General features: G+C 37.7%; 1 protein-coding gene across 1 annotated transcript; it reads right to left on the reverse strand.

Moving 5' to 3' along the window:
• Positions 1–10,628: 10,628 nt before the first annotated feature.
• LOC129038694 (putative olfactory receptor 2B8) lies at positions 10,629–11,604 on the reverse strand. Its single transcript, XM_054492025.1, has one exon. It carries the CDS (start codon positions 11,214–11,216, stop codon positions 10,629–10,631), a length of 588 nt encoding a protein of 195 aa, XP_054348000.1. The 5' UTR covers positions 11,217–11,604.
• Positions 11,605–11,946: the final 342 nt, after the last annotated feature.

Raw genomic sequence — 11,946 nt, forward strand, 5'->3', positions numbered from 1 at the left:
TTAACACCTCTTTTCTTTCACTAGATTCCTTTTTAATGATATCTTGAGTTGGGTACCTACATGATTATTTTTATTCTTTCTTGTTTAGTAATAAAAGCAGTTTGACTTCTTCTGGAGGCATAAAATAGGCATTGTCAACCCAACTTCATGGAGGAGGCAATGCTTTAACTGAACTATAAAAGTCAAAAAAAGAATTCCCTGTGTAAGGACATTCAAAGTGAAAGGAGCACCATAGGGAAAAGACAAACCGTGAAAGCAGAGAAATAGGAGATGCCACATCAAGACACCACCATGCTTACAAGTTGGCACTTTATTCTGAAGACCATAATGAACTGCCAAAGAAGCTTAAACCTAAAAGAAAATTATTGTTTTTACATATAAAGATGATTTTTCACATCTATATTTATGATCTCACCTTTTAAATCAGTATCTACTTTTGAAAATGTACATATAACCTTCAACATATACACAGAGAATAAGATAAACTAATTTATGTAGTTTTGTTTCAATCCTACACAATTAGAGTTGATTTTTACTCCATATTTAGATTTCCAGAATCCCAGCTCATTAATTTAATATTTATTAAGCATAAAAGCTTTAAGACCTAGAATGCATGGGACATGGAATTAAGCACTAGGGATAAAAGAAGAAGAAAAAAATAGGTCATGTCCTGGAGGAGCTCACACTCGAGGCAGCAAAAGATTAATTACCTTAGGCATTGATTAGTAATAATAATAATAATTAGTTAGAAAGTGTTATCGGATCTCAAAAAAGAGAGAAAATGTGAGTTTAATAGTCTTTGTAAAGAATATGACCCTTGAGCAAACTCTTGAACTAGGAATGGAGGGTTTGAATTGGAAATTAAGGCAGGATAATACCTTTCAGATGAAACAATGTAACAGAGTAATAGGATGTATAATAGAATGCTGGCCCCAAACTGGGATGGTAGATTTAAGTTGTGAGTTTGTTTCTACAACTACAGAGTCCATTGAATAAATCCAACTTTATATATTAAAGGTGTGCTTTTTCTTTAATCTTGTAGAGAATAGTAATTGAGGCCGTTTTAAGCAAGGAAGTGATGTGATTATCAGTTTTAGGAAAAATAAATAATAACACGCTGAAAACTGAGTCTGTTCAGTTGGAAGATCTCTTAGGAGATGAATTTAATGGTTGGTTCACACAAAGGTAAAAAGATATTAACTAATATATTGATAACAAATGGAAAATATGTGCTGAAGAGTGAATGTATTCTAAAACCATGTCAAAGGGAGAATCAACAAAGCTTAGGTTGAATATTGGGAGCAAAACATAGGGAAGAATCAATAATATTTCAGAGGCTCTCACTGCAGTTACTAAGGATTTGGTATTGAGATTCTGGATATTTGACATACAAAGACAGGAACTGGTTTCAGAAAATCACAAGCTGAATTGTAAAACCATTGCAAATTTAGACTTCCCAAATAAGCTATGTGTAGATAGCCAATATTCCATTTGATTTAGTATGGAACTCTAGAAGGAAGACTAAATTCTACATATGGATTGAAGATTTATCATATAGATAGATGTTAGAGCCAAGCAAATGGCAAAGTATCCCAGGGACAGTGTGGAGAGAGATGAAAAAAGAGCGAAAGATAGAACATGTGAAACCTAAACAATGAGGTTTCTCTCCAGTGAGAAAGAAAACTCAGAATCAGGGATCAAAGGAATAATAGAAAAAGAACAAGAAAGAAATCCATGGATAACATAATTTGTTAAAAGAGGAGATCATCAAGCCCAAATTACATCAAGTGAGATTATGGGGTTAGCTTGTCTACTTTGTGTGATGGGAAGGATCCTGGAGATTCCACTGAAAGCAGCTTGACTAGAGTGGGAGGAGAAGAAGGCAAATGACAGCACTGGGAAGTGTTGATGAGAGGAGAAAAAACATGGATGTTTTATGTCCTATCTCAAAGATTGTAAGTTAATGGAAGAGGAGAGCTAGAAGGATATAAGAGGTAGGGAGGTTTACTTTCTATTTTTATTTTTCTGATAAGATAGACTTGGGCATATTTTTAGGCTATCAATAAAGAAATAATGGATACCAGAAGGTGAAAATCAGATCAGATACAACTGGATGACAAAGTCTCAAAAAATGGGAAAGGAATAGAGTTGATAGCACCATTGGAAAATTTATTTTTTGAGTGAAGCAATAATAGCACAAGCATATAGGTAATATGAAAGAGAAAAGGCACAGGAATTTGTGCTTAATTACCTCTTTTTTCTCTTTTTAAGTAAGAATAAATATTTCTGAAAATAAGGATGAAGAATTTAGAGATTGGCAAAAACAATGCAATCACTACTACTAGATGTGAGAAGTGGAAGGTGGAAGTTAGGTAGAGACAACAGATTCGCTCCTAGGCACTTTTTATTTATTTGTTTGTTTGTTTGTTGAGAAGGAGTATCCCTCTGTCGCCTAGGCTGGAGTGCAGTGGCACCATCTCGGCGCACTGCAACCTCTGCCTCCCGGGTTCAAGTGATTCTCCTACCTCAGCATCCCAAGTAGCTGGGATTACAGGCATGTGCCACCATGCCTGGCTAATTTTTGTATTTTTAGTAGAGACGGGGTTTTACCATGTTGGCCAGGCTGCTCTTGAACTCCTGGCCTCAGGTGATCTGCCCACCTTGGCCTCCCAAAGCGCTGGGATTACAGGCATGAGCCACCACACCTGGCCGACTCCTTGGCACTTTGGCAGGGAAAGATAGACTATCTGATGTCACCTCTCCAGAGCCTTCCTCTTTGGCTGCTCCCCAGAGGCAGCCAAACTCTGGCTACCTGAACTGAGGCTAATGAGTTACATGGAGCAGGACACTCTTGGGGCCACTAAAAATAAACACATCCTGAAGCATCTCAGTCCCTAAAGCATGCACCTTGACTTTGGTGGTTTATAAAAATATCCCAGACATAATATTAGCCCCTTTAGTCATGGGCAGATTCCTTAGAATTCATTGATTCCAATTTCTGTTTACTTATAGATTCAACTGACCACCCTAATTTATACTTCCTCATATGCACTGAAATACATTTAAAAAAAGAGTGGACAATCTTCCTGGGAAAATCCTGGGGATGGCCTAAGTTATAATAGCAGTAAATTTAAAAAGAAATGGTACTACCTTGTGAATCTGGGTGAGTAGCAATTTTCACTTTCCTTGCCTTTGACGATTAACCATTTTCAAGGATGATTCTCTCTGAGGGTGGTATATTTTAAAGCATGCTTTAAATATGTGGATCTGTATTTATCTACTTTATCCTCTAACTCTGTTCTGTAGTTTCATAGCCAAACCCACCAGTTGTTAATCACTGAATGTACCATATTTGGAGAACCAAATTTCATGTGGTTTCATATTTTTGATATTAACCTTCTTATCAACATGCCCATCTTCTAGTTTCATAGAACTATAGTTGTTCTTCTAAAACCGTCTTACTTCTTCTAGAAGATAGTTGAATGTCTGTAATCTTTGTCATTCTTCTGTGAAAGATGTTGTATTCTGAGTCCAACACTCATTCAAATTGCTTCCTAAGCCAGCTGAGATGGTGTGTTTCAGTCTTGATTCCTTAGACCTAAAAAAGCTGATGGTACTCCCTATAGAATTGATGTCTATGCATGAGTTTGCTATTTACTTAGAGTAAGTTTTAGACTAGAAGAGAAATCTGAACTCTAGATTAACTGGACATCCCTATACTAAAGAAGTGAATGGATAAGTGTGCAATCTGTAATGGTGTTTTAGATCTGTTTTGTAAAGAGTAATAAGGATGTGTATTTAAAAAAATGCCATCGTCAGATAGCACCTTCTCTGGATTCATCCTCCTGGGCTTCTCCAACAGGCCTCAGCTGGAAACAGCTCTTTTTGTGGTCATCTTGATCATCTACTTTCTGAGCTTTCTGGGCAATGGCACCATTATACTTTTATCCATTGCAGATCCTCTCCTCCATACCCCTATGTATTTCTTCCTCTCCAATCTCTCTTTTATGGATCTTTGTTTGACCACTTGTACTGTCCCTCAGACGCTGGTCAACTTTAAAGGGAAGGACAAGACCATCACCTATGGTGGCTGCGTGACCCACCTGTTCATTGCCTTGGGACTCGGAGGAGTGGAGTGTGTCCTATTGTCTGTCATGGCCTATGACCGCTATGCAGCCGTCTGCCTCCCACTCCACTACATGGTGATCATGCATCCCCAACTTTGCTTGCAGCTGGTTGTAACCACTTGGCTCACAGGGTTTGGCAATTCTGTGGTACAGACAGCACTGACCATGACTCTCCCCCTCTTGATAAAAACCAAGTGGATCATTTCTTCTGTGAAGTTCCAGTGATGCTGAAACTGTCCTGCACCAACACCTCCATCAATGAGGCTGAACTCTTTGCTGTCAGTGTCTTCTTCTTGGTGGTGCCTCTCTCACTCATCTTAGTGTCCTATGGTCACATTACTCATGCAGTCCTGAAGATAAAGTCAGCTCAAGGGAGGCGGAAGGCTTTTGGAACATGTGGTTCTCACCTCCTGGTAGTGATCATTTTCTTTGGGACGCTCATTTCCATGTACCTCCAGCCTCTCTCCAGTTATTCGCAGGATGTGAACAAAAGCATTGCACTCTTCTATACTTTGGTGACTCCTTTACTGAATCCCCTAATTTACACTCTGAGGAACAAGGAAGTCAAAGGGGCACTAAGAAGACTAGTGGGGAGGACCATAGGTACCTGAGAAAGTTAATGCAGGGTTTGCAGTTCCAAATATTTGTGCACTAGAAGACTTCTGAGAAGCTACAAACTAGTTTTAACTGAATTCAACAAATCTTCCTAAAGCATCTACTGTGTACCAGGCACTGTTGAGGTACTTGAGATATATACAGATATATAGATATCAGTGAGTGAAACAGAGACCCCTGTCCTCATGAAGTTAACCTTATGGGGAGAGCATAAGTTAAGTAAGATAAGCTAAAATTAAATTGTGGTATATGATGTATTGGAATGCTATACAATAATGACAAAAAACTGTAAGTACATACAACAATGTGGATAATTCTTACAAACACAATGTTGAGTTAAGCCAGATACCATATATAACATATGATTCCACTCATGTAAAAGGAAAAACCAGGCAAAACAAATCTGTTTTTACGGAAGTCAGATTAGTGGTTCCCCTGGGGAGTAGTGATTGCAAGGATAAATCGGAGATGGGGTTCTGGGATTCTAATCACATTCTGATTCTTTATCTGAATGCGAGTTATATATGATATGCAATTTGTGAAGTCATCAAACTTTACACATATATTTACACATAAATGGATGAGAATTGCAGACAGGAGAGGAACACATAAGGTATCTGCAGTATCTTTACATATGTTATATTTCAATATCATCTACATTTAAAATTTTTATATGAGTCAGTAATCAACCGAATACTATGGTACTAAATCACATTAAGCATTTTTTTTTCCTTTCACACAAAGAGTGAGTTTACATTGCAATTGATCTAAGTTAATTCCTTCCATTGAACTGAACTACTAGATACTAAGATGTTTTTGATATTAGTAATATTTAGCCAGACTAGAATGAACCCTACTTAACTTTCATTGAAGATCTCTATCAAAGATAATTTCTGCAAGGAGTTTCTGGTCTCCTGTAAATTCCATGTAGATCCTAGTGACCAGTTCTTGAAGCAAATATACAGTGATAATTTTCAAATGAAAATTTTACTACTAAGTATTTCAACTGCCATGAATTATAGTATGACAGAAAAGGAGGTTTAGAGTGTGCTTGTGTGTATGTCTGTGTGTATATGAATGTTTGAACTCTAAAAAATCCACAACTTAGTAAAAACCTAAAAATATTTTCACTAGCCAGAGATTTCAAGATATTTAAATATTGGGTGGCATATACATAAAATAGCAGGTATTGAAAGAGATTTGTAAAACAAAGTAGAAAACAGAATCAAATTATTATTTGGTAAATTCAATGTATAGTTTAGTTAATCTTCTTGATTATTTCTTGTTTTGACAATGGCAAGTTTGAAGGTTTGTTAATGTATTACTCTGCAAGTGAAACGATGAAGTAGCAAAATTTTCTTTACATAAGTGAAAATTGATTAGTGAATCATTAAGTTCCCTAATGATCTTTTCTCCACTTGTATTCAATAATTTTGAGTGATTTCTTATTATTTTATGAGTGCAGCACCTAAGATATGATTATTTTAATGACAGTTCCTTGGACTTTTAAACCATGACAGCTAGCTTCATTGATAATCATATCATTTTTAAGACACGAAGATATCAGACTCTATGTCCTCCTAGATGTTTGCTTTTCCCTTTTCAGAAAACAAACATTGCTTCCATTTTACTAGCTCAATTTCTTATCCCATTCAAGGTGATCTTTTATGACTTCCACTTCTAGGGAAGATGTGCTTGATTATAGCAGGCCATATTCCCACTGCAAGTACTCAAAAAAGTCAAATAAAGTTTTAGCAACCATATTTTTAAATACATCATAGAGTTGCAGGAGTGACAAGGGTGATATGGATGAGAATTGCAGACAGGAGAGGAACATTCTGAACTGAGCTGATGAGCAAAAGCGTTTTTCCCTATAGGGAGAATTTACCAGGTGTGAGTGTGAGTAAGGATTGGGCTTGGCCCAGACAGAGGGCCTTTGCCAGGAGAAAAACAAACAAATAAACAAAAACAGCATTATTTTCACATAAGGCTGGAATGAGAAATTGAAGACTTAATAGACCTCAGATATGTGGCTGGATGTTTCCAGTGGACATTTCCATTTGCAGTGCACTGTATAGAAAGTAGGGAGCTAGACAGAAGCTTCAAAAAGATAGGGTAAAACTGCTTGTAGTTTCTTTGTTTTTAGGGAACAAAGACTTACCAGGGAAAGGAGTCCTGTCTCCATCACACAGCTTTCCTCATTATGACATTTGCCAAACTTTGAAGCTGTGTAGAGCAAGACACGAAATAGCAAAGCTGAATACTGTTGCAGGGCAGAACTTAACCTCTCAGAGTTGTTCAGGGTAGAGGAAATAAGACTTCTCAGACTGTCAAAATCCCAGGAGGGAGAAGAAGAAGGAGCACGAGGTAGACTGAATCTGTCTACAACTCAGCCTGACCCTACTTGTTCCTAACCAAGGAATGGAAGGACTCTCCCTGGTGCAAGATAACACCATCTGGAGCCTCTGTGGTTCTTTTATACACCATGTCTTGCATGTGATTAAAAATTACAACACATGAAAAGAGGGAAAATCATAAGACTGATAATTGAGGTAGGGAAATGACAATAGATGAGAAGTGACAGATGATTTAGACAGTGAAGTTAGCAGCCTAGAACTTTAACATGGCTACAATTAAGACATTCAAGAAAAACAGAGGACAGGATAGAAAAAGTGATGAGAGGATGAATTTCATAAGAGAACTGGTATCTATATAGAAGAATTGAATGGATGTTACAGAAATGACAAATACAATTTCTATCACCACAATCTCTCCAAATATGGTTGCATAATGGACTTCTAGATGTGCTCTTGGAACATCCTTCTCATGATTACACATACAAGGCTTGAGGGCGTTGTCAACAGACAAGATAACTGACCCATTAAAACTGGTGAGGTTTCATACTTTTTATCTGCAATAACAAATGAGCAGGATTTCAATTTTTCCTCCAATTTGGAAGTAAGTAAATTTGTGATGGGATAGTGAAACACAGAAAATTGCTTTCTTATGACCTGCAGCATTAAAAAAGGGTGAAAGCACGGTGGTGTGCACCTGTAGTCCCAGCTACTCGGGAGGCTGAGGCAGAAGAATCGCTTGAACCTGGGAGGCAGAGGTTGCAGTGAGCCAAGATCATGCTACTGCACTCCAGCCTGGGCAACAGAACAAGACCCTGTCTCAAAAAAAAAAAAAAAAAAAAAAAAAAAAAAATCCGATCGTGGTGACTCACGCCTGTAATCCCAGTACTTTGAGAGGCCGAGGCGGGCAGATCACCTGAGGTCAGGAGTTTGAGACCAGCCTGGCCAATATGGTGAAACCCTGTCTCTACTAAAAATACAAAAATTAGCCAGGCGTGATGGCACATGCCTGTAGTCCTAGCTACTCAGGAGGCTGAGGCAGGAAAATTGCTTGAACCTGGGAGGTGGAGGTTTCAGTGGGCAGAGATCACGCCAGTGCACTCCAGCCTGGGCAACAGAGCGAGAGCCTGTCTCAAAAAAAAAAAAAAAAAAAAAAAAAAGGTGAAATTTGGAAAAGAATAAAAAATTCTGTTGGAAACCAAAAAACAATTTAAAAAAAGTTCTGGGCTTCCTAATACAAGCTTAATTTGAACACAAGAGGAGATTTTATAGAAAAACCAGTAGTGAAGATGAAGAATCTGATCCATTAATAAAAGCCAGCATCTGATTTTGAAAGTCCCATGGCTAAGGTATTGCACTTGGTTGCTAGAGGGCCTTGGGATGGAGGCACTGCCTCAGCACATGACAGTGTAACTGTGCAGAGTCAGTTATTCTCTCACTGCTATGGTTTACTGGTCTATAAATAGCATATGATGTCACTTAAAAACAAGTGAAATTTTTTTAAAAATTAGATATAATTCATCTCTTTCATTTCCCTTATTCTTCCTTTTTAAGGCCAGATTTTTGCTACTGTTTAAGGCAAAAATGTCTTAATACAACCATTTACACAGCTACTAAATGAGAGTGTTTTAGCATTACCCTTTCTACAAACACAACCCCTCTTCATGATCCAATTTCAATCCAGAGCCTGAAAGAATGGTACTTCTAAACTTTTTGACCTATGTGAGTCTATTATGACAACAAAAACAGTGTAATTTGTTTCATTAGCTTCCATGGTGCAAGATTCCATCAACAGCAATTTTCACCACTTCTGAGTAAGCTGTGTTTTTCCCAATGTAACATGCAGAAATAAACTATGGTATGACATTCATGTGTGTATACTTCGTATTTATTTCAGAAAACACTGGAATTAGATTATTTTTTAAAGCATGTAACTTTGAAGTAGTATTGAGCTAAAGGAAACATATTTTCTTCTACTATTCATTTTCAGCAAAGAGTTAAGAGATTGACCTGTGAGATTACCCGTGAATTTCATGTTCTCTGTGTATATGCACCCACATGTGTAAATGTGTATGTGTCAAAGAGATAACTTACTTATAGATATTATGTAGGGCCAAATACAAACCAAAATGTAACATTCTGTGGAGGAATATGAAGACAAATATTCTTTGGACATCATAAGGATGCTTCTTTCAAGATGGGGGACGAATCCAGACAGAGATTTACGTCACGCTAACAATGGCCAAGACACTCCCTTAAATACGTTAAAACAAACAAAGTTTTCATGTCTTTAGATATATTAATAAAGTAACTTTCCAAACAGTATCTTGCAGGACCGTTTGACAGTTTCCAAATGCCTGAAATTGGACTTTAAAAATAGTTGGTAAGTACTATTTGTGGCCTGCTAACCCAGAATCAGGAGTGGACTCCTGATAATGGCTTTGACACTTGATAGTAACATCCCATTGATGGAGAATATCCCAAATAACCCAATCATTAGAAATGTCCGGTATGCTTCATTGAGACAAAAGTACAATAGCTGAATAGCTTCACACTCAAAGAGGTTAAAACTATTCCCAGAAATGTTTCCCTAATACAAAAGAAAAAAAAACTTGCAGGTTTTTGAAGACTTAGCAGATTGTATTCAGTTCAGAATGGTTAAAGTAAATCCTCTAAACAATGTAAATCAATAAACTTTTTACAAAAAAAAAAAAGCAAATTGTGTCCACTCTCTGTGGTAATCTCAAGAACTCCATCCCCTGATCCCTCTGATTCAAGTCATTCGTCTTCTCTTTTCTACATTTATGCATATCCCACCTTTCTAGTAAATCACATTTCCAAGACATTTCCATACATTTCCCAGAGTCTTTCAGATCAGGTTTTAAAATATGCTATGATACTAAAAAGGAGGAAGAAATTTCTCAGCTATGCAACACAAAAGCATCAGATTGGAAGTCACCTGCAAAGGAAATGATTAACACCGATCTGTAACGTGGTCTTCCCTTCTCGATGATGCTGGCCAAATCAGAACTCTGGCAAATAGTAGCTGCTGAAATTTGCTGAATAGGAGATAAATGAGGGTCTTATACGAGTTGCTATATACTGCTTACTGAGCTAGTAATGTTTTTAGCAGGATGCATATGATCTATTTAGGCTGATTATTATATAAATAAACCTACAATATACAGACTGCAGTCTGTATATTATAAACAATAAAATTTAAGCCAGGCGTGGTGATGGTCACCTGTAGTCCCAGCTACTCTGGAGGCTGAGATGGGAGGATCCTTTTTCAGCCCTGGAGTTTGAGGCTGCAGTGAGCTATAATCACGCCACTGGAATATGAAATCAATATCTCTGGAGGGTGAAATAAATTCATGAACTTAGATTTTAATTACTTATTTTCCTTAGAGATTTAGGTAAAGAAATTTCCTTGAGAGTTGCAGGGGAAATTTTGGATGACACATGGAGAACGCATACATCTTAAGGGCTCTGGCATTCAAAGTTCCTCCACTGCAATGTCTTTCTCTCCAAGTCATCTGGAGTCATAGTCCTTCCAGAGCACCTTCTTAAGTGCTCTTTTCACATCCTTGTTCCTCAGTGTATATATAAGGGGGTTGATCATGGGTGTAATGATGGTGTAGAAGAGAGAGATGAACTTGCCCTGATCCTGAGAGTAGTTGTTGCTGGGCTGGAGGTAAGCATAGATAGCTGTGCCGTAGAACAGGGAAACCACTGTGAGGTGGGAGCCACATGTCCCAAACACTTTTCTCTGCCCTGTTGCTGACTTTATCCTCAAGACTGCCCTGACAATCCGACTATAGGAGAATATGATTAATGCAACAGGTACAAGAAGAATGATGACACTGACAAAGAAGAGTTCAGATTCATTCATAGTAGTGTCAACACAGGCAAGCTTGAGCAATGGAGGAACCTCACAAAGAAAGTGTTCTAATTTATTTCTTCCACAAAGTGGTAAAAGGAAAATGAGCACCGTCTGCAATAGGGAGTTGTCAAAACCAATGAGCCATGAAGTAGAAGCCATCAGCACATACAGTCGAGGGTGCATGATTACTGTGTAGTGGAGGCGCCTGCAAACAGCTGCATAGCGGTCAAATGCCATCACTCCTAAGAGAACGCATTCTGTAGATCCCAAGCCTAGAGAGATGTACAGCTAAACTACACAACCACCATAGGAGACTGATTTGTCTGCTCCCCTGAGATTAACCAGGAGCTGTGGAACAATGCTGGTAGTGTAACACAGATCCAGAAAGCTTAGGTTGGAGAGGAAAAAATACATAGGGGTGTGAAGATGTGGGTCCAAGTGAGACAATACAATGATGGTTGTGTTCCCCAGCAAAGTGAAGATATAGAAGATCAAAAGAACCACAAAGAGGACTAGCTCCAGCTGAGGCCTCTCAGAGAAACCCAGTAGGATAAATCCAGTGAAAGAACTTCCATTTTTCTGATCCATTCTTTGTTAGCACATGTTTTCTGTCAAAACCAAGCATTTAGCAAATTTTAAAAGGTATCTTGTAAAACAAAAGGTGAACTCCATCATTTGTACAAGACATGGCCATGGGATTTTATATGCAACTACTTTAATAAATGAGGTACTCATTGAGACCAACATATACCAATTTTGTTTACATTATTACAAAAAGTAACAATTGCTATTTAACACAGGAAAATTAAATAAGGGACCTTGTGTGTGTACCAGTCATAGGCATAAAATGTCTGTTTCAGATTGAATTTAATACTATTTAAAGTATTACAAGAATATATGTGCATTTTAGATAAAATGGAGATGAGGGAAAAATGGAGAGAGATCAGAAAGAATGAAAGGCAGAGAC

The sequence above is a fragment of the Pongo pygmaeus genome, chromosome 5, assembly GCF_028885625.2.
Source record: "Pongo pygmaeus isolate AG05252 chromosome 5, NHGRI_mPonPyg2-v2.0_pri, whole genome shotgun sequence".
NCBI lineage: Eukaryota > Metazoa > Chordata > Mammalia > Primates > Hominidae > Pongo > Pongo pygmaeus.

Coding starts and splice junctions, on each gene's coding strand:
- LOC129038694 (XM_054492025.1), bottom strand. CDS start 11,216: ATGGCATTTGACCGCTATGCAGCTGTTTGCAGGCGCCTCCACTACACA.